The 19,323-nt window shown below is 32.4% G+C and overlaps 1 protein-coding gene and 1 long non-coding RNA gene across 2 annotated transcripts in view; one reads left to right on the forward strand and one right to left on the reverse strand.

The window, feature by feature from the left end:
* Nucleotides 1-8,901: 8,901 nt before the first annotated feature.
* Nucleotides 8,902-13,271, forward strand: LOC126781003 (uncharacterized). The gene is made up of 2 exons (XR_007670590.1): nucleotides 8,902-9,075; nucleotides 12,861-13,271. It is a non-coding gene; the product is annotated as an uncharacterized LOC126781003 (long non-coding RNA).
* Nucleotides 13,272-13,445: 174 nt separating this feature from the next.
* Nucleotides 13,446-19,323, reverse strand: part of LOC126781089 (uncharacterized) — a 28,226-nt gene continuing 22,348 nt past the window's right edge. Inside the window, exons 31-34 of the mRNA XM_050505910.1 lie at nucleotides 17,602-17,775; nucleotides 17,105-17,183; nucleotides 15,624-15,751; nucleotides 13,446-14,612 (exon numbers count right to left, since the gene is read on the reverse strand). Of these exons, the coding sequence (XP_050361867.1) occupies nucleotides 13,701-14,612; nucleotides 15,624-15,751; nucleotides 17,105-17,183; nucleotides 17,602-17,775 (1,293 nt within the window). The 3' untranslated portion in view covers nucleotides 13,446-13,700. The remainder of the gene's footprint in view (nucleotides 14,613-15,623; nucleotides 15,752-17,104; nucleotides 17,184-17,601; nucleotides 17,776-19,323) is intronic.

Here is a 19,323-nt window from a genome sequence, read left to right on the forward strand (position 1 = left end):
TTCGTGCTCGGCGGTGAAAGAAAACATCGGAAAGAATCCTGTATGTGGTGGATTCACCAAAGACATTGTACTAGCAACTACGTGGATTAAGCTCCAAACCTTCTCTTCAAAAGGAGAGGAGGTCTTAACCCAGCAGTGAGATGCCTATTTATAGGTTACTGCTACATTGTCCACTAATGTTATAATTATTATATCAAATATCACTTTCGGACATTTCACAATTGTGTTCTTCGGTGACTTTCGAGTTTGTTCATACATAAATCTTCATAAAAGTCCTACAGCTGTGTATTAAGGAACCTCGTGGAATAGTATCTGTATATCTTTTCTGCACGACCTTGGCCTTTAAAACATTATTTTTTTAGTTTTCAAAGACAAATTTAAGAAAATGTAAAATGATTTCATTTTATTGCCACAAAAATGACAACGTAACTCATAAACATTAAGGACTTGATAAAATATTTAGGTTCACATTAATAAGTTTGTATTTTTATAATAACGACTTCCGAAAAGTCATAAACAACGCACGATATCACTGAAAATATTTTTAATATGAAGTAGTAAATTTATTTGCGGAAAATGACGAGCAAATATGACCCAATGAAGAGATCGCAGGTTTTACTTCAGGAAGGAATCACCTATTTTTCACGTACTCAATTTGTCGGTCACGTTATGCTCAGAACGACGATAAACATTCTTCTACTTATGTATGAAATAGATCAGTATGTAATGAGCTCAATTTTTTTCCCCAGGAAGCCTTTGGCTAATATTTCTTTGATGTTGCTGATAATTAACATTATTTATTTATTTATCTCATGATATATACTTTTTCTTTAATCTTTATGAAATCTTCTCGTTTGAGTATATTATTTTATTTTTGTTTATGAACTACGGTCAAATCCATAAAGCTTGAGCGCTTACAGCTGTTACAATGTTTTTTCTCTTTCGTTACGGAATTCTTTTTCGTAAAAATACAATGTAGGTATATGCACTTATATCTTTCTTTACTAGATAAGTACATACATTAAATGCATTTGATTTATATTCTAATATATCCACTGAAAATAAAAAAGTATGCAAATGAAGCGTTTCTTTTAATGATAACTGAAATCAAATTAAAGAGTTCGTATACATTTTTCATCATTAGTTTTATTATAATCGACTTTTGAATAAAGCGATACAGATATTTAAAAAATATATTGATTTAATTCATGAATATAAGAAAAACCATCGGCATATTCACATAATGAGCAAGAAAAAAATACTACAGTAGTAGACTAGTTATGGGTGATACACCATTACAGGCATTAACATATACCATTATATATATAATTATGTATGTATTATGTACAAAACCATAATGTAGTGTATCCTCCGCATTTAAGGGCATCATACCAACAACTAACTCGTAAAATATAAAAAAATCTGAGCCAGTAGGAATTTATTGGAATAATTCCAGACTGGTATCGTTTGAATCAAGTTGCGAGTAGGATTTAAAAATATAACGGAGTGTACAGAGTGCAATGGTCCAGGAAACTACGATTGATGACCGCCCGGTGGTTGCGTGTTGACGTCCGAAAATTCACCAAAGCGTCTGTATTTCATAATACTCTTAACCTCCGACTATTATTTACGGCTGTCTGCTAAAAATTCACACGTTGACGATAGCCACTCCACCATTATTTTGGATTTATGTATATCAACTACCGGACTTTATTGATGTTTTAAAAGAAAATGTAATTATACATTTTTTATGTAAGCGGAGGGCAAACAGGCACCTGCTGAAAAGGGCAACATCGAAAGGCTTGCAGGTGTCCATGGGCGATGGTTTCGTAAAGGTATCTATGTTATGTCTGTTTGGAAAATCACCGGTGAAAGCTGGTTCCGCAGCATATTATGTGTAATTAAAATCTTTTTCCGCATATAAATATTAGCGTTTTAAGAAATATTAACCAATTCTTAAATTGTCAATGCTCCAATAACAATGGGAACTAAGATGTCCCTTGTGCCTTTAGTTACATTGGTTCACTCACCCTTTAAGGTGAAATAGAACAATACTAAGTATTACAGATTGGATATATAAATATATGATAAGTGGGTGGTACGGGCTTGCACAAAGCCCTACGATTTTTCAGTTTTACCATCTAGTTTTTTTTTCGAGTTTTATAAGTCTATATTATATATATATATATATATATATATATATACATATTTCATATTTCTATTACGCGTTTTTCAGTATTATTTTTTCGTAAGTGTAACATTTCTTGAAGGACAGACAGACAGGCAGACGGACGGGCGGACATAAGGACAACCAAGTGATCTTATAAGGGTTCCTTTTTTACTTTAGATTTATGGAACCCCAAAAATGTTTCGGGTACATTTTGGTAACGACATTGCTGAATCCCCAAGGCTTAGGCTAAGGCTGGTCAGGCCAGGGAGAGGCTACTAAAATATATCAATTAATTAAGTGCAAAATATTAAAAACTTCAATAATTTAAGGAGCTATATAAAACGAGGTTTGAAGTTTACGATGTGTGTTAATAAAATTGTTTATATTCGAGTTGATTGAAACGTCAGATGTATTATTACATTTCATCAGATTATAATTACATTTTCTTTTAAAACATCAATAAAGTCCGGTAGTTGATATAAATTAGTTCGACGTATTATAAAGAAAAATATGCTCAGCAAACGATACTAATATTGGACGATTTTTCATAGTGTTGGGGTTAAAATTATGAGATCTAAAAGTACCGTGATATGAAATTACCGCGGTATAACATCAATTCTTAATGGGCCATAATTTCATTACAATAAGTCGGAATAATTAACAGGCTTTAACGGCCTCACTACCGCAGTTGTATTACAAGGGAAAGATTATATATTCAAAGATTTTTAAAACATTCACCGCTAAAATATTTGTCTAGTTTTCGGTAGAAAAAATACACTCAGTTCCGACCCGCGGATGACCGAATTTAAAAGCATATTTTGTAGATATTTTGTAATTTTTTAATGTAATAAAATGATGCTTTTTGTTCAGATATCTTTATGATTTTACTGGCGGTAAGTCATCTCTGACTTTACAGTCGTATCCCGTTACTCTGAAAATGCTTTTTTTTAATTTTAAGTAGGTAGGTAAGCTAGCAATTGGCCACCTGATGGTAAGTGGTCACCACCACCCATAGGCATAGACACAGGCACTTTAAAACTTTTTTAAACCATTCCTTACATCGTTATTCCTCACGAAACTTGGGAACACGGAACACAACAATACTAAGTACTGCTGTTTAGCGGTAAAATAAACGATGCGTGGGTGGTAACTACGAAGACGGGCTTGCACAAAGCTCTACTAACAAGTGCATTCAATCGCTTGATTATTTATTTTAAAGAACAAAATATTCAGCGATCTCATAATTTTATAACAAATCCAAAAACGCACATATTCGTTTATAAAAGAGGTTTCAAATATTAGATAATATTTTGTCTATCCGAACGGGGAGGCGAACCAGTAAGCTAGTATATATAAATATATATATATATATATATATATATAATGTCCTCCAGACCGTTTTCGGCCACGGTGGACAATCTCAAGAGAGATTAGCCAACTGCGCAGGAGACATTACAGTGCACAAGTGTGTGAGCAAACACAGGTTCGTATCTATTCTATTCCCTTCCATCCTATTCCCTAACTCTCATAATCCGATGGGATGACAATCACGAACGGAAAGAGTTCAGGCGCAGGTAAGAGTATACATATATACCAACTAAAGAAACATTGTGTTTTGAGGATACAAATGACATTGAGACCAAATTATCTCTACTGTTAGCGAAACGGTATTTTTTTAAAGAATAATGAAAACTTGCAATTAGCTAACCAGATAGGTACGTTAAGTGTTTGTAGTCGAAACGCTTTGATCTTAGGATAAAAGTGCAAAAACTTTCATTAAAAATATATCATATCGTCTTATTGCCTCTACTGGTGACAGGAGGGCTGGTTCATTTTTCGTCCAGAGGATTGGAATTGCGAATCAAAGCTGCCAGCATTCTTGCCACCATTTCACACAGCCATGATTTGTACAGTTACATATATATTGTATTATACTTACAAAATAAAATTTAAAGTAATTTTGTGCCTGCCGCGTGATACTGTAGTTGCATTATAAATGTTAAATATATATACATTATACATATGTATACTCGAAGATAGATAGATAGAACAGAAAGTAGGTAATTATTAAAAAATTCTGTCGTTACGCTGACACTGATTAACTTCTATTAACTAACGATGTTTTTTTACGGGATGTTTAGCTTTTCGTCAACTTTATTTTTATTTGTATATTATTATTGGCAAACTTTAACAGGATGGGCATTCTTAAAATATATATTACTGTAAATACATTTAGTATTTTATTTGGGTCATGAAAAAATGTCGATGACATTATTTTGATATTGTAACTAAAACATATAATGTTTTGTTCTAAATTGAAGATCCGTCATCGATTTTTTTTACAGTACGATTGATTATACTTATAATTATGTGATTGGAGGCGGGAGAAGGAAATCTAAATTCGATTTGCTTCGAGTCTAGAAAGAAAGATAAAAAATCAAATCAAATCAAAATATTTTTTCCAAATAAACTTTTACAAGTATAAATTGTTAAGCGCTACCGGGTATTTTAACATCTACGCAGAGGCGCCCTAAGGCGTGAACGACGTGGACTACGGTCTACGGCCTCGTGATTAAGAGCGCGAGTCCGTAAACCCCGAAAGTTTATTTAAATATGCTACAATTACACTTACCTATAATAACATTACTATTTTTTATATTTATCATAGCTATAAATAAATCTAATAATGTCTACAGTGGTGAAGTATTTAAAATAGACAGGTGCTTCTGATTATAAATAATAAATACAGACAATTTAAAATAAATGCAATTATTTACTCATAACAGCAATGGGGGCTATAGGCGATACGCTTGGAAGTTGCTTATAATATTGATTATTCTATATGAATCAATAAGTACCGAATATATTTATTAGATGAACAACTAATAAAACCTCTTCCGTGTGTTCACGCAAATAGAACTTTTGTTTATAGTTTTACTTCGATTAATATTTATAGAAAAAAAAGAAATTCTGTAAATGACGCAATAAGCATTTTTGATATGAATCAAGAATGAGGAAAGCGTGTTTAAAATAATGTTTGATTAGAACATCTTTGTAGCGTGCTGTGTGGGAGTTTTTATAAAGATTGCAATTTTATGATTGTGTCATATATTTGTAATTGTGCTAAAACGAAATAAAACTAGACTGGAAACGGTTAACGATATTTTTATATGTATCGCGCGTGATCGAACCTAATGAATTATTTTCTTTGAACTTTGATCTGAACTATTTTTTTTTTGTTGCTCATATATGGCGCAACTGCAATACTTAGTTGTGTTGCGGTTTGAAGGGTAAGTGAGCCGGTGTAATTTACCAGGCACAATATATATTGATAATTATGTAACATCGTAGTTCCCAATGTTGGTGGTGCATTGTTAATGTAAGGGACAGGCGGTGCTGACCATTTACCATCGGGTGGCCGATTGTCCAGTCAGTATCTATTTCCAATAAAAAAAAAGCTTAAAACCTCCTCGAGGGCTTGGCACAAACTTCAAACAGTTTGGTAGCAAATAAAATAAAACCTGAATAATACCTAATAATAATATATAAACCTCAACCTATAAAACTTTTGAAAAAACTTAATTAGTTGTTTTCCACTTTATAGTGAATGTTTCTGTTATATTTTAAGTTTTTTTTATAGAATAGGAAGGCGGATGAGCATATGGGCCACCTGATGGTAAGTGGTTACCAATGCCCATAGACATTGGCATTGTAAGAAATGTTATCCATCTCCTACATCGCCAATGCACCACCAAATTTGGGAACTAAGATGTTATGTCCCTTGTGCCTGTACACAAAAACATCAAGTACTGCCTTTTTTCATTGTTTAAATGTCGTATTTTTACAATTACTTTTGAATCATTAAGTGTTATCTTTATAATTACGTATGATACAAAAGCGTTCAAATTAACTTTTAAATTATATGTACTATCGGTATAATATATTAACATTTGTTGTAAAATTTAGGTTGGCAACTCTTTTTAATCATTACTGTATTATTTCTTAAGATTAAGTTATTATTGCATATGCATTCGAGATTTACATTGAGCCCAAATTAAACATTGATTGTACTCTCTAAAAACTAACGGGCCGTTGCTCCAGTGCCGCAAATATACCCCAGCTTATCATTCTCCAGAATTGAAACTTATACAGGGCCGAATTTCGTTATTTTTTTAATCGCTGGAGAAATTAGCGAATATTCCTCGATATTCATTTTGATTATTACTTATTGATACAGCAAATAGTTGTATGTGCTTTTATATGGAGATATTCACTGTCTCCAGTGAAGGAAACGAGGCCTGCTTGAGACATCGTCGACAGATTTGACGAACGGATACACTTTATAATGTATCCCATCATCTGACAACATTCTAAGGTGATTGACGGTCCCATCAATGACACCTTTGTAGAAGGATGTTCGTTTCTGTCAGAGCCTTTATGTGCTATCCTTTTTTGGCTGAGTCACAGGCAACTTTTACTGGCCCACCGACTAGTGACGTTGTCAAGGCCAGTAGGGCAAACAGCAATAAAAACTAAAATAGTCAGCTATAGTGATGCTCTGTTTGTCTATTCGTTACTAGATAATTTATCAACAACTTCAAACGTATCTTAAAATAAATAATGAAGTTCACGAAAACAACGGGAAGGCAATGACTTGGCAGCCACGAATTCAGTGAAAGCTCAGATATAAACAACAAAATATTGGTACGATCCCGTGGCAAATGCCACTGCGACAAGTAATTAATATCGATGCCAAAAAGAAAAATATAAATTTATTATTCTTCAAGAATTGTTTGTGCTTCGTGGATTCATTTAGTATCGTTCGGAACGCGTCGGTCGAAGGTTCAACATGATCTCCAGCTCTGAGGGAACTAACTTGGTATTCACCTACTTTATCCTGCTGTTACTGCTGATATCTCTATGGCTCTTGTATTCTGCGTTTTAAACAGTAAGTTTTTATCTTAAGAAATAAGATTTACAGGGCTTAAGTTATAATTGTGTCGGGAAATCATATACCTACTTACGAGGACAATTAGTCCTTTATTAGTGTTTAATAATTAGAATAGTCGGTTATAAATACATATTTAATTTCTATTTCATTGTTTCAATTTAAGCGTCAATAGTGCAATGGTTTACACGACGATGTATAAGTCGCTGGTTCGATCCTGATAAATTGGGCTATTGGCTCCTAACACAAGCTGTACGTATAATTGGAGGTGTAAATGGTAATATTATAAATTTCTTAGAAACGAGCATTGTTAGAATTATCTTAATTATTCCGTTAAGAAAAACTATTTCAAGCCAAAAGTTAATGATAAAACTCAAAACATTTAAAAAATGAAAACAAATCAAGATGAACTGTCAAGAAACTGTCCTCTCTCTCTCTTTTTTACAATAACATTTACATACCCTGCATGAAATCATAAGACGACCTAGAAATACAATATAAAATGTTTGATAAAGTTTATCAATATTAAGACAAGGAAATTTTAATTTACTTAATTTAATTACTACTTTTTACGTACGTACTAAATATCATTTAGAAATTACGTAATTAATAAATAGTAGAATCCTTTAACTACGAATTCGGCTCTGTGTAATGACGTGCTTTGGCCAGCCCGCGGAGGATTTACCATCGATCAGTTCTCTTCCACATCGCAATCATGCCGATCAACGCTGAAACGGTTAACCTCGCAGCCACCTATATGATCCTTGTGGTCCTACTCTTCTTCTTATGGCTACTTTATTCCGCCGTCTTCTAGATCACCTGTGTAAGTTTTAGTGCTTTAAAGTGATTTGTGATTGTGTTTTTATTTTCCGAAGGCTCTATTTTGTAAGCACTTCTGCGCTGTAGATGTTTGTCCTGCAATTAGCTATAACGATTCATCACGTTTTCTGATTTTTCTGTTGTAATTTTTTTTGGTTCCTTTAGCTTTGATATCGAGCTCGTAAATAAATATATACATATTTATTTGCGAGCTCGATATTTAAATCTAAGTCCTAACACTCGTATTCCTAATTTTAAAAATTAGGAAAGTTATTCATCCTACGTCTCAGGTTTAATCATATATTAAAAACGTCAAAATTTAGAAATAAGCAAACCGTTTTTTTTGTTATATAAAAACTTAGTCTATGCGTATGCATATGGAACTATATACATTTTTATTAGACGTATTTTTACAATTTTCAATTTACTTTCGAATAAGTAAAAAAAAAAATAAAAATAATGAAATAAACGTGCACATATTTATATTTTTAAATTTTATATTAAGCTAATCTATTAATCGACGTTATCGTATTTTTTTAATTACATTCGAGTAAAAATATAAATTAAATTGTGTGGAACCGTAGAAGAACGAATCTATCTCGTACCTCTTGGCTTATTTAATATATAATAGCTTATACATAAATGCCTTGAGTTTAATTATTATCGAAAAATTTTACATAATACATATGTACTTATCGAGATTAATAAATTACTTAGTATGTGAAGTTATTGAGTGAATCGGTGGTAGTCTCTAACTTCATATTCGATTTCGTAATTCTTAATTAAAAGGCACTTGACGTGACGTGTGTGTTTTCGGAGTCTATATAATTAGCATTGTTTGTTTTCATTATTATCATCGTTCCATATCAACGGCTCTATCTTGATCTGTCAACGACAGATCTAAAATTACATTCATATTTATAAATCTGGATATTTGGCTTGAGAAAGGGGCGTGGTGCGTAGGCGCACAGTCGAGCGAAGACAATTTTGTGTCATTAGCCAGTTTTCTGGAGCCTCTTGTCCAGTAAGCGTGTCGCAAATATGCCGAACCACGAGACAACGAACCTAATCGCCACCTACCTCATCCTGGTGCTGCTCCTGGCCAGCCTCTGGCTGCTCTACTCCGGATTTTTCTGAGGTGCCATTTCATTTTTTGAAAGCCTATCCAGTGCAGTGATATTCTAATAGGTTCTCGACTTAATCAACTATATGACTAACAAATTATTAACAAAGATTAAACACTAGAATTTTATATCGATATAAATGGCGATGTTAAATCGAAAATTTTCATATAATGTCGCTCCATGACATACTACTTTTTTTTAATAGAGTAATCTGTGAATGGTAATAAAAAATATTTTAGGTTTCCTAGAATCGTTAAATGTCTTGGCAGCTACGTAATGTTGTAAAATTATACCACAATATAAATAATTCTTCCTAACTAATAAACTTTATTAGACTTAATGTAATTTCCGTTCGATCTTTATTTTTATGAGCAGTAAAAGTTTATATAATAAAAATTAACTCAATTTCTTTTTAGATATATCAACAGATAGATCAGCAAGTAAAACTTTACCTTAATGCTGTTTATGGAAGTAATTGAATTAGTTTTTTAATCTTTTCTTCTTTTAATACTTACGTTTATTTTTTTAATTAGTTTAAAAAAATGTTTACATCAATTCTAAGATATTCAATAATAAGGTACAATCGAATTGATTTTATAAACGACATATTTGACATGTGGTGTATTTTAATCCAAATTAGCATATTATTTTTTTACTTCAATTAATTACATTTTATATTTATATCATATATTTACTTGTAACCAGCATCTAGGAGGGCGTTCCGCTGATATATTGGTCTAAATGCAGACAACAATCATATGCTATAACAAATGTATAATAATAACATCGTGTTAAATAACCCTTGACCATAAATTTTAAAAAAACAATCGGGACTTAAACGTAATGGTTTTTCTAAATTTGAATGCTTCGAATTCCAAAACACATATTCCAAAGCATTTGAATGACAAATCGAATTCAAAATTCGAAATCGCACAATGATGCGTACATTCTTGAAAGCGATACATATATAGTCCGTCAACAAATTTAAGATGATTTCATTACACAAGATGACACAGAAATCTAAGTCAGAGCTGGTAACACAATATCTATAAATGACTACGCCTGCGACTCCTCAAGAAAACATAACATTCCAGCATCTAAAATTATCCGTATAATTCTACCGAACTCTCAACGATCCGTAGCGAGTGTATATTAAAATTCGCAATGAAATATAGTTTTTTTTTTATTTGTACATTTGCCAAATTGCAAAATCAAAACAGATTGGCAGCTAGTAAACATCCAGGCGAAGTCAAAAGCGCCATACCTCGCATATATCTGTTTTCATACGTTATTAATTTTTTTTAATTGGTTTGTTGTTTTGCTTTTTTCACAAATGATTTAACACTTTTTTATGTAAAGTGTGTTCATAGGACACTTATGTTATACAGCGTTTCACAGATTGTTAATTTTACTATTCGATTATTATTGTTTTATAAAACATAATTTAGTTATATTTAGAAACACTGGTAGAATAAAAAAGTTGCACAATGAAGCTGTTTTTGTTTCTTACAATATCGTTTACGTTTTATTTTATCATAGCCTAGTAAATATAATGTATTTCTGTTATAAACGAAATATTATGATATATTAAAAAATCCAAAACAAATATAATTAATTTAACGAATTACGCACGTCATGTTAACAGACTCAATTAGTTGAAATATGCGACTTGATATTTGAATTCTTTGTACGTCTCGTGATTTATCTTCTGATCTTAAATGTTATCTAAAGCTACTCAACTATTATTAATCACACATTAAAGATTTGACATGTGCATTTTATATGCAACTGTAATCTGAAATATCGGTTTTCGATATGATTTGGCAAAGGATTTTATTGGTTATAAAATTATTATATTTTATCACTGCAACATTGTATTGGTCGTTATCTGCAGAATAAATGTTTTGTAATTATTACATAACTACAAAAGCAGTGGTTTCATCCTCCTATAGTTAATATTTATAAACACTAAAATTTGATCCTACATGCATCAACACAAATAGCGTTAAGTATGTATATTTCAAGAAAAACGTTATTTTAAACCAATAAAATAAATCCATGTAATGTTTATCCAGTTTGACACATACGAATAGTGTTATTTTTAATTCATTAAGTTATTTCACTAAAACTTATTTGTAAAAAGATTCATCATGCAATGTTGTCTTAACAAAAATGTTTTTAAAAGTATTATAAACATTCGTGGTCGATGAAAATTGTATATTATTATTTAACTAGAGTTTATTTTTTTATGATGGTAAATTTACCACAAAGATAACTATTTAAATCAGCAGAAAAGATGATGAGCAAACCCAAAATCTTATAAAAAATGGCCTCCTTCGTGAATAGAAACTATTCAGCATTGTTAGGGTTATAATACCACTTACATTTTCAATGCACCGCCAACATCTGGATCTAAGATAATTTCCTTTGTCTATAATTACACTGACTCACTCACCACTTACATATAAATATATATACATACTTCTACCTAATTATAATCTTGTTATTTTTATTAAGAAAATTGCATTTTTCTACATTTATTGTATTTTATGATGTTGACTCAAACCACTTGGCGTCAAAGCAATATTAGAAAAAATATAGAGTATTAAAAATGATCAAAGCGAGCACTGATCTCTTACAGTAATCTTTGAAATTGTCTAAAAAATCTCTAATGGCCGAGAACATCAATTATTCAGAACTAATTCCGTTAGAGACAAAGACTGACGCTAGACTTCACAATAAATCATGAGCGTGGTATTTAGACAGATTGTCGAAAACATTTCAATTTAAATATAGACTGCAGATATCTAATGTCAGATATACCTAATTTTTTTTCTTATTTTCATTGACACGACTCTTTTATAGCGGCCCTACCAGCGAAGCTTACTTTTTATTAATTTATTTGTGTTCCTGCTTTGAAGCAGGAACACAAATTATAAAAAGGTAAAAAAACATTTGAATGACTGATTAATTTGTGTAGATTATTTGCATCAAATATTTTTGATTCTTAATAAAAAAATATTAAAATAAACTGCATTATAAACCTATATTAACTGTAATTAAAAACATTATAAACCTATATTAACAGTATATTAACTGTAATTAAATTCAATCATAAATGTGTAAATAAAATTTAAAAGGAAGATACTACAGAACATCATTTTTAAAGTTCTATAATAATAGCTATAGGAATATACAGTTCAACGCAACTTTTTTCATTTTAATGAAAAGAATTACACAATATCCGGTGTTCATGAAATGTAGTTTACATCAACGTATAATTTATACGATACAAGTTCCAAATATTTCTTCAGACCACGTCATATTCTCGTGCTCGTCACTTGTAACGCAAATAGCTGGAGTATATTCATAAATAAAGCGTTATAGTAACAAACATTAAGGTTATAAAAATGATTATATATTGAGCTTACAAATTGATGTCTATTTATATCGCTCGTTACCTGGTAAAATATTCAGTTTGATATTCGACGTTGGAATTTGACTTTGAATTCGATCGTGAAATCCGAAATATAATAATCAAAATACAAACTTCCTTTGTTAATTATCGTATTGATTTATCATTCAGTTATTGGTAAATGATTTACAACCGGATTCGATTTGATCGATTAAAGTATTAAATATAGTATCTAATTGAAAGAATAAATGATAAATACATTATTAAACAGCTACCAAAGTAATTTTAACTTAGTATCAACATTTTTCTGAAGTATAAATATTTGTTGTGAAGATGGCTTGATTGGATTTGATTGTGAAAATTAAAACGATAATTCTTTTTCAGATGCTGTCAGGATTAAGACACCGTAAGAGTCCAAACAAAGATGGCGGAAAGACAAACGCTATGAAAACAACTTAATTTTAAGAAACCGTAATTTTAGTATTTAAGTTAATAATTTAAGCATCGTTATACTCCCAAGCATTTAAATACTTCGAATTTTGGAACATCTACTGAAAGAAGCTCAACGTATGGAAGCAAAACACCAAATTCAGTGCTGGGCATTCCAATTTAAGTAAAAAAAAAACTAAAAATGTAAACTAAACGCGAGAAAGACAACTATATAGAACGCCAAATTAACTTCAAATATTATGTTAATATAGTATAACACTTGTCGGTTGGTGCAGTTCAAATCTTTAGAATGTTATCGTTATTATGGACTAAGAGAATTTTATAATAAAGTTTCTTTTAAAACTAGATTATCGTTTGTTCATATATCCCGATTCCAATTTCAAAAGTAAAAAAATAACAAACTTAATCCGTATTAAAAAAAAATACTAAATTTTATTTAAAAAATCACAAACATGCATCATTGTGATAAATGTTACACTGATGCGATTGATATAATAAAAATACTAGAATAGTTGCCTATAAAGCTGGACTACGGTCAGATGGCAAACGACTGTTAACGGTATGCCGAAATAGAGTTGTAGGTTGGCGCTCATCCAACTAAACGATCAGTAATTCATAAAATACAGTACAACAGCTACTGTGAATGAGCATCCTGTAACGCAGCGATGACACATGAATTCGTTAGGAGATAGAAAAAATATTAATCATGTTTTATTGTTTACAATCATGTTGATTGTGATCTTATTATTTAGGACTGCGAGTTCTTGGTTTAATTTATTCAACACTATCAGTGGATAATGAATCTTTGACCGAGTCAGTTTCTTCGACTTTTTGTATCGGTTGCATGTCGCTATCCAGGGATTTAAGGTTACGTTCATCCGCGGTCATATTTATTATTGGTTTGAGTTCATGGCTCTCTTGGTGGAGAGGCGATGAATCAGTTTCTCTATACCTAACGTGAATTTTACGTTTCTTCGATTGTATGTCTCGCGAACTAGTTGTTTCACTGTAACCATGTTTTTCAATAATATAATCTTCTACACTCTGCATCACTCGTCTACTTTTATATTGGCCGATATCTTGTTTGTGTTTAATTTTTTTTTCGTTATCTTGAGGGGGCGGTTCTGTTATCTTGTCCATATTCTCATAATCTATTAATTGATCGCTGTCTTCAATTTTCAAAACTGTTCTGGATAAGTTACTCAATCTGTCGTCTATTGTTTTAGGCAATAATTCCTCTTTTACACTTGTTACTGGTTTAGACACTTCGCTGAAGAAACTTTCTGGAGATATTTCGTCAGCATATGGTTTTTCTTTGTGAACTGTACTAGGACCTGGAGAAGTTTCGAAATTGTCAGCAATTTCATTTCTTATAGATTTATCTTGAAGGGTTGATGTTGGTTGAAATGGAGTATGTTGTAAAGAAACTAAAGGTACAGGAGGATTTGAAGGCGGATCATCATCTTTTTTCTTTAAGCCAACGGCACCCTTGCCTCCATCCGATCCATCGTCACCATTAAGCCCATGAGATTCGTCAGTTTGCAAAAACTTGCATATGTGTTCTTTACTTTTAGGAAAATGTTTTAAAAGACCTTCCCAGTCTCTAAGACATAGCGTTAGAATTTGTGACTTTATAGCCGTTTTATACGATCGCAAATATGGCGTGTTGTAGATAAGACCTTGTAACTGGAAATTTCAAATAAATTATCAATACTTTATTGCACAAAATATAAAGAATAGATGACATAAGAGTAACAGAAAAAATCATAAGCAAATCTTTGGTGAAAGAAGTTTAAGAACGCAGGTAAGTGCATTAAAGAATAAGAGAAAAAAAACTATCGCATACACACTTATTTTATTTTGATATAAAAATAAAGTACACATATATGTGTACATACCAATATTTAATTATATACAAGCAACAAATAATATTATAAAATACTTTCTGCTATAAACTACTATGCATTTCATACATACATAGATAAAATATATGTATATATTTATAGTTACTGAAAAAATTGCAATTTTTGTAGATACAACACTGTTCAACGTACAACAAGTACCCTACATATACATACAATATACATACATACATTATTAATATTTACATTTAATGATACTTTTTTATATAGAATAGGAAGGCGGGCGAGCATATGGGCCACCTGATGGTAAGTGGTCACCAACGCCCATAGACATTGGCATTATAAGAAATGTTAACCATCGCTTACATCGCCAATGCGCCACCGACCTTGGGAACTAAGATGTTAAGTCCCTTGTGCCTGTAATTACACTGGCTCACTCACCCTTCAAACCGGAACACAACTATACCAAGTACTGCTGTTTCGCGGTAGAATATCTAAAGTCGCCAAGGATTTCGTGGTCAGGTTAGGTCAGATTTCTGGTAGGTAGTAAGAGTATCTTAGTATAGTAATAAATAGTGTAAAATTTTGTTAGGTTTTACCTACACCAAAATGTCATTCCCGTATGTATGTATGTATGTACGTGAAGTGTTTTAAATATTGTCTTCTTCAGATATTAATAGGATAAAATGAAATTCGTTAGCAGAATTTTTTTAACTAATTAAGTAATAGAATATTTTGTTGCCACTAAGCCAAAACTACATAAGTTATAAAATTTAACCGTCGAACTCTTACGATAAAGGACATCTGGATTGTATTATAAACAAATGTATGTAACCTCTCCAAAACATTCTCCAGAGTGAAACGATTTAGTTTTGTTTAAGCCACTCCATATTTCTGTCACACGTCCTGTGTGTATAAAATACATCGAATCGGTAATCTCGCAGTCTTTAACAACATACATATCTGAAAATAAACAAATATACAGTCTAATAAGCCAACAAATAACAGTCGCTTAGCATCGCTTGTTACTTACAACTGTTTAGTTAATATATTAAAAAGTCAGTAGCTATACTAATTTTTGTATAAACTCTTTTGGAACACTTTAAGTGTTACGACAAATATTCCGTTTAAAAGCTTAAATATAATAATATAATAACTACTAAGATATCAAGGAATATATGTACATAAAACATGTGATATATCCCTCTCCCGTGGTGGAGCTCTCATCAGGGGGCGAATCTCGCCCCCCCCCCCGCACTCCTCGCTGGTGCGTACGACAGTGCGAGGCCATCACGGCTACCGTCCTTCACAGGGCCGTCTGAAATAGGACACGCGAGGCCCCCACCTCACGCATCCACGGCCTCAGGGTTACGCCCTATCTTTTAAGCCCCGGGCGTCTGGGCTATGGGAGGTCCGAAAAAGACGCCGTCGTCGTCTCCACCGAGCAGGATCGGCCTTTTCCCGTTCCGCCCTCTCCTTCTGAACCATGACGGTCTCACAGAAGGAGGCTACGGCCCTCCACGCCGATTCCCTGCGAAGCATCGCCAACACGATTGCTCGCAGGGACAGGTCTTGTCCGACTTCACGGACCAGGATCTCCCTCTCCGCACTCCACGCGGGGCACACCTCCAACGTATGCTGAGCGGTGTCCCGGTCTGCGCCACAGTGGTGACATATCGCCGTCGATTCGCGTCCGATCTTACACAGGTATTCTCCAAAACAACCGTGACCGGTCATTACCAGCGTAAGTCGGAAGGTGACTCGTCACTTTCATCTCATCCAGGCTTCGAAGGCTGGCAGGATCGCTCCAACGACGCGTTTGCGTGCGTACCGTTCTTCACAGAGACGGTCGCGTACACATATAATTCATCAATCACATAACTCACGAGTTAATTTATGTAAGTAACAATAACAGTAACAGCCTGTTAATGTCCCACTGCTGGGCTAAGGCCTCCTCTCCCTTTTGATGAGAACGTTTGGAGCTTATTCTACCACGCTGCTCCAATGCGGGTTGGTAGAATACACATGTGGCAGAATTTCAACGAAATTAGACACATGCAGGTTTCCTCACGATGTTTTCTTTCACCGTCAAGCACGAGATGAATTATTAACACAAATTAAGCACATGAAAATTCAGTGGTGCTTGCCCGGGTTTGAACCCACGATGGTCGGTTTCGGATTTGACCCCAAGCTTAACACGACATAAAAGAATATCATAATATGTTTTATGGACTTACAGGGTTTTCACAAAAGGTCTGAAACTTCTATTCATGTATTATTGCATTATTTTGTTTATAATAATATTAATTCAGTCACCTTCATTATATGTGTATAATTGAAGCAAGCCTACTAGGTGCCGGAGAAATGCGGGCTCGCAGCCATTGAATAGTTGATGCTGAAAGTTAGGGCACAATAATTATACATATTATTCTATTGAGAGATTAATTAAGATACTAAAAAATATAACAAGACAATACCATTAATCAATTATTCTACCACCAAACGTAAGAACTTTGTAAAAGGTGTGACGGTTTAAAGGATAAGTGAGCCAGTGAAATTCTGGGAGGAGGACGAATAACATCTTAAGTTTTTTGGTTGGAAGTGTTAGCCTATATATATATTTATTTGTTGCAGTATCCTTGGACTAAGATGATAACTTACCGTCATTTGCTCCTCTTACCTAAAATAAAGCCTAATTTTATGTTAAAACTAAAATTAATTGTTATGTTCTAAATTAAATCTTTATATTGTAAAAATTATAGTCAGTTTTGGTTATGAGTCATAAATTATTAATGGTCTAAAATTTTTCTTACATCGTTGAGATGGTACAAGTAGGCGGCTGACATAACTTTAAGCTTGAAACAATCCGGAGCAGTCTTCAAGAAATGCGGAACTTGCAAGCCGCGAGATTCTCGCCACAGATGGAGTGAGTATTTGTTCACCAAAGACACCAAGTTTTTGGACACACGGTTATTCTTAAGAAACTCCTGTAGAGATTTTGTTTTCTAAGTATCATATATATGTTTTAAATTGAAATATTGAACTTTCATTACTTACTTACAAATAAAGCTTAAACTCTCTTTTATATATTTTTATTATTTCTTATTGTCGACCAGTTTAACTAATTTCAAGATAAAATGTAAGTGATGCCAATAATATCAAATGAAAAAAAAAAAACAAAAAAACGATAACAACAATAAAAAATACATAAATTTAAAAATATCTTTATGAGAAACTGAACACACATAATTGTTATAACAAGAGAGAATTCACAAAGGAAATAAAATTATGTAACATAAATATGAAATTTACTAATATATAAAAACTTCAAATCGTTTATTTTAAAAGTTTTTGGAAATATTTTAAAATTGAAAAGACGACTTGGAAAGGCTTAAAAATTAACCCAATGAATTCTAAGGGAGTTGACTGATTAGCTTACAAATGGTAAATATGCTTAATTCTAACTAATATTGTAAATGCGAAATTAAGTTTGTTTCTTTGTTTTGTAACGCTTTCACGTCCTAACTACTCAATCGATCATCGTGAAATTTTGCATACACGTTGTCAAAGGTGCAGAATATGATATGCAAAAAACTTGAAACACACGCGGGGACGAACGCGATTAGTATATAAATAACTTTAACCCGGGCTAATGTGCATGTTACGATTATCCAAACCGAAATAAACCGTCGTTCATTAGCTTGTCTCTGATGATTGATCTCTTTGATACGGACCGAAATCTTCAAACATTACTCGTACTGACTTTGAGATGAAACCCGTATTGTTTCTTACTACAAATAAAACTATTTTATACATTACATTACAATATTATAATTTATAGTTTTTAAAATAAGAATATTATATATGAAAATTATATTAACACATTTTATATAGAAACAAATATACGTAACATCAATAATAAATATTTTCACTGATCCTTATTTACTATTTAAATACAGACACATTTCCGTCCGCTTAGCTTCATATTTTTATTGATATAACAATACATATATTAGAAATATACATGAGAAAAAGCACGTTTTGATTTAAACTTAGTTTATTAACTTTGATTAGAGCAATCGAGTCATTTATGCTTCTAATGAAGACTAAAAAAAACTTTTTGCCTTTTTCTTACTCGCTAGAAGATATTTATGCGATTTTAATGTAATTCTAGTTTGAAATAGCTTATATTCTAAAACGAAGGAGCACACTGGGTGAACACCCAAAGTGAAACTTGTAAACTATTGAGAAATTTTAATTTAGATAGTAATTGATACTGTTATCGTAAGATTTAGAATATCCTTATCATATCATTGAAATATAATTAGACACTGCATTACATATACGATTTATTCGCTTTGATCTCATTATCTTGAATAAGACGGCTCTACTCCACGTAGTCTGCACCGACTTGGCAGGAGAACGTATTTCAGGCAGACAATTAATTGTATGAGCTTCATCCACGGTTGTCAAGGTGCTAATGGGCTGTGATAACTTGTCAACACACGATTAGCAATTTAACAATCCCAAGCACG

Source organism: Nymphalis io, chromosome 3, assembly GCF_905147045.1.
Source record: "Nymphalis io chromosome 3, ilAglIoxx1.1, whole genome shotgun sequence".
NCBI classification, from domain to species: Eukaryota; Metazoa; Arthropoda; class Insecta; order Lepidoptera; family Nymphalidae; genus Nymphalis; species Nymphalis io.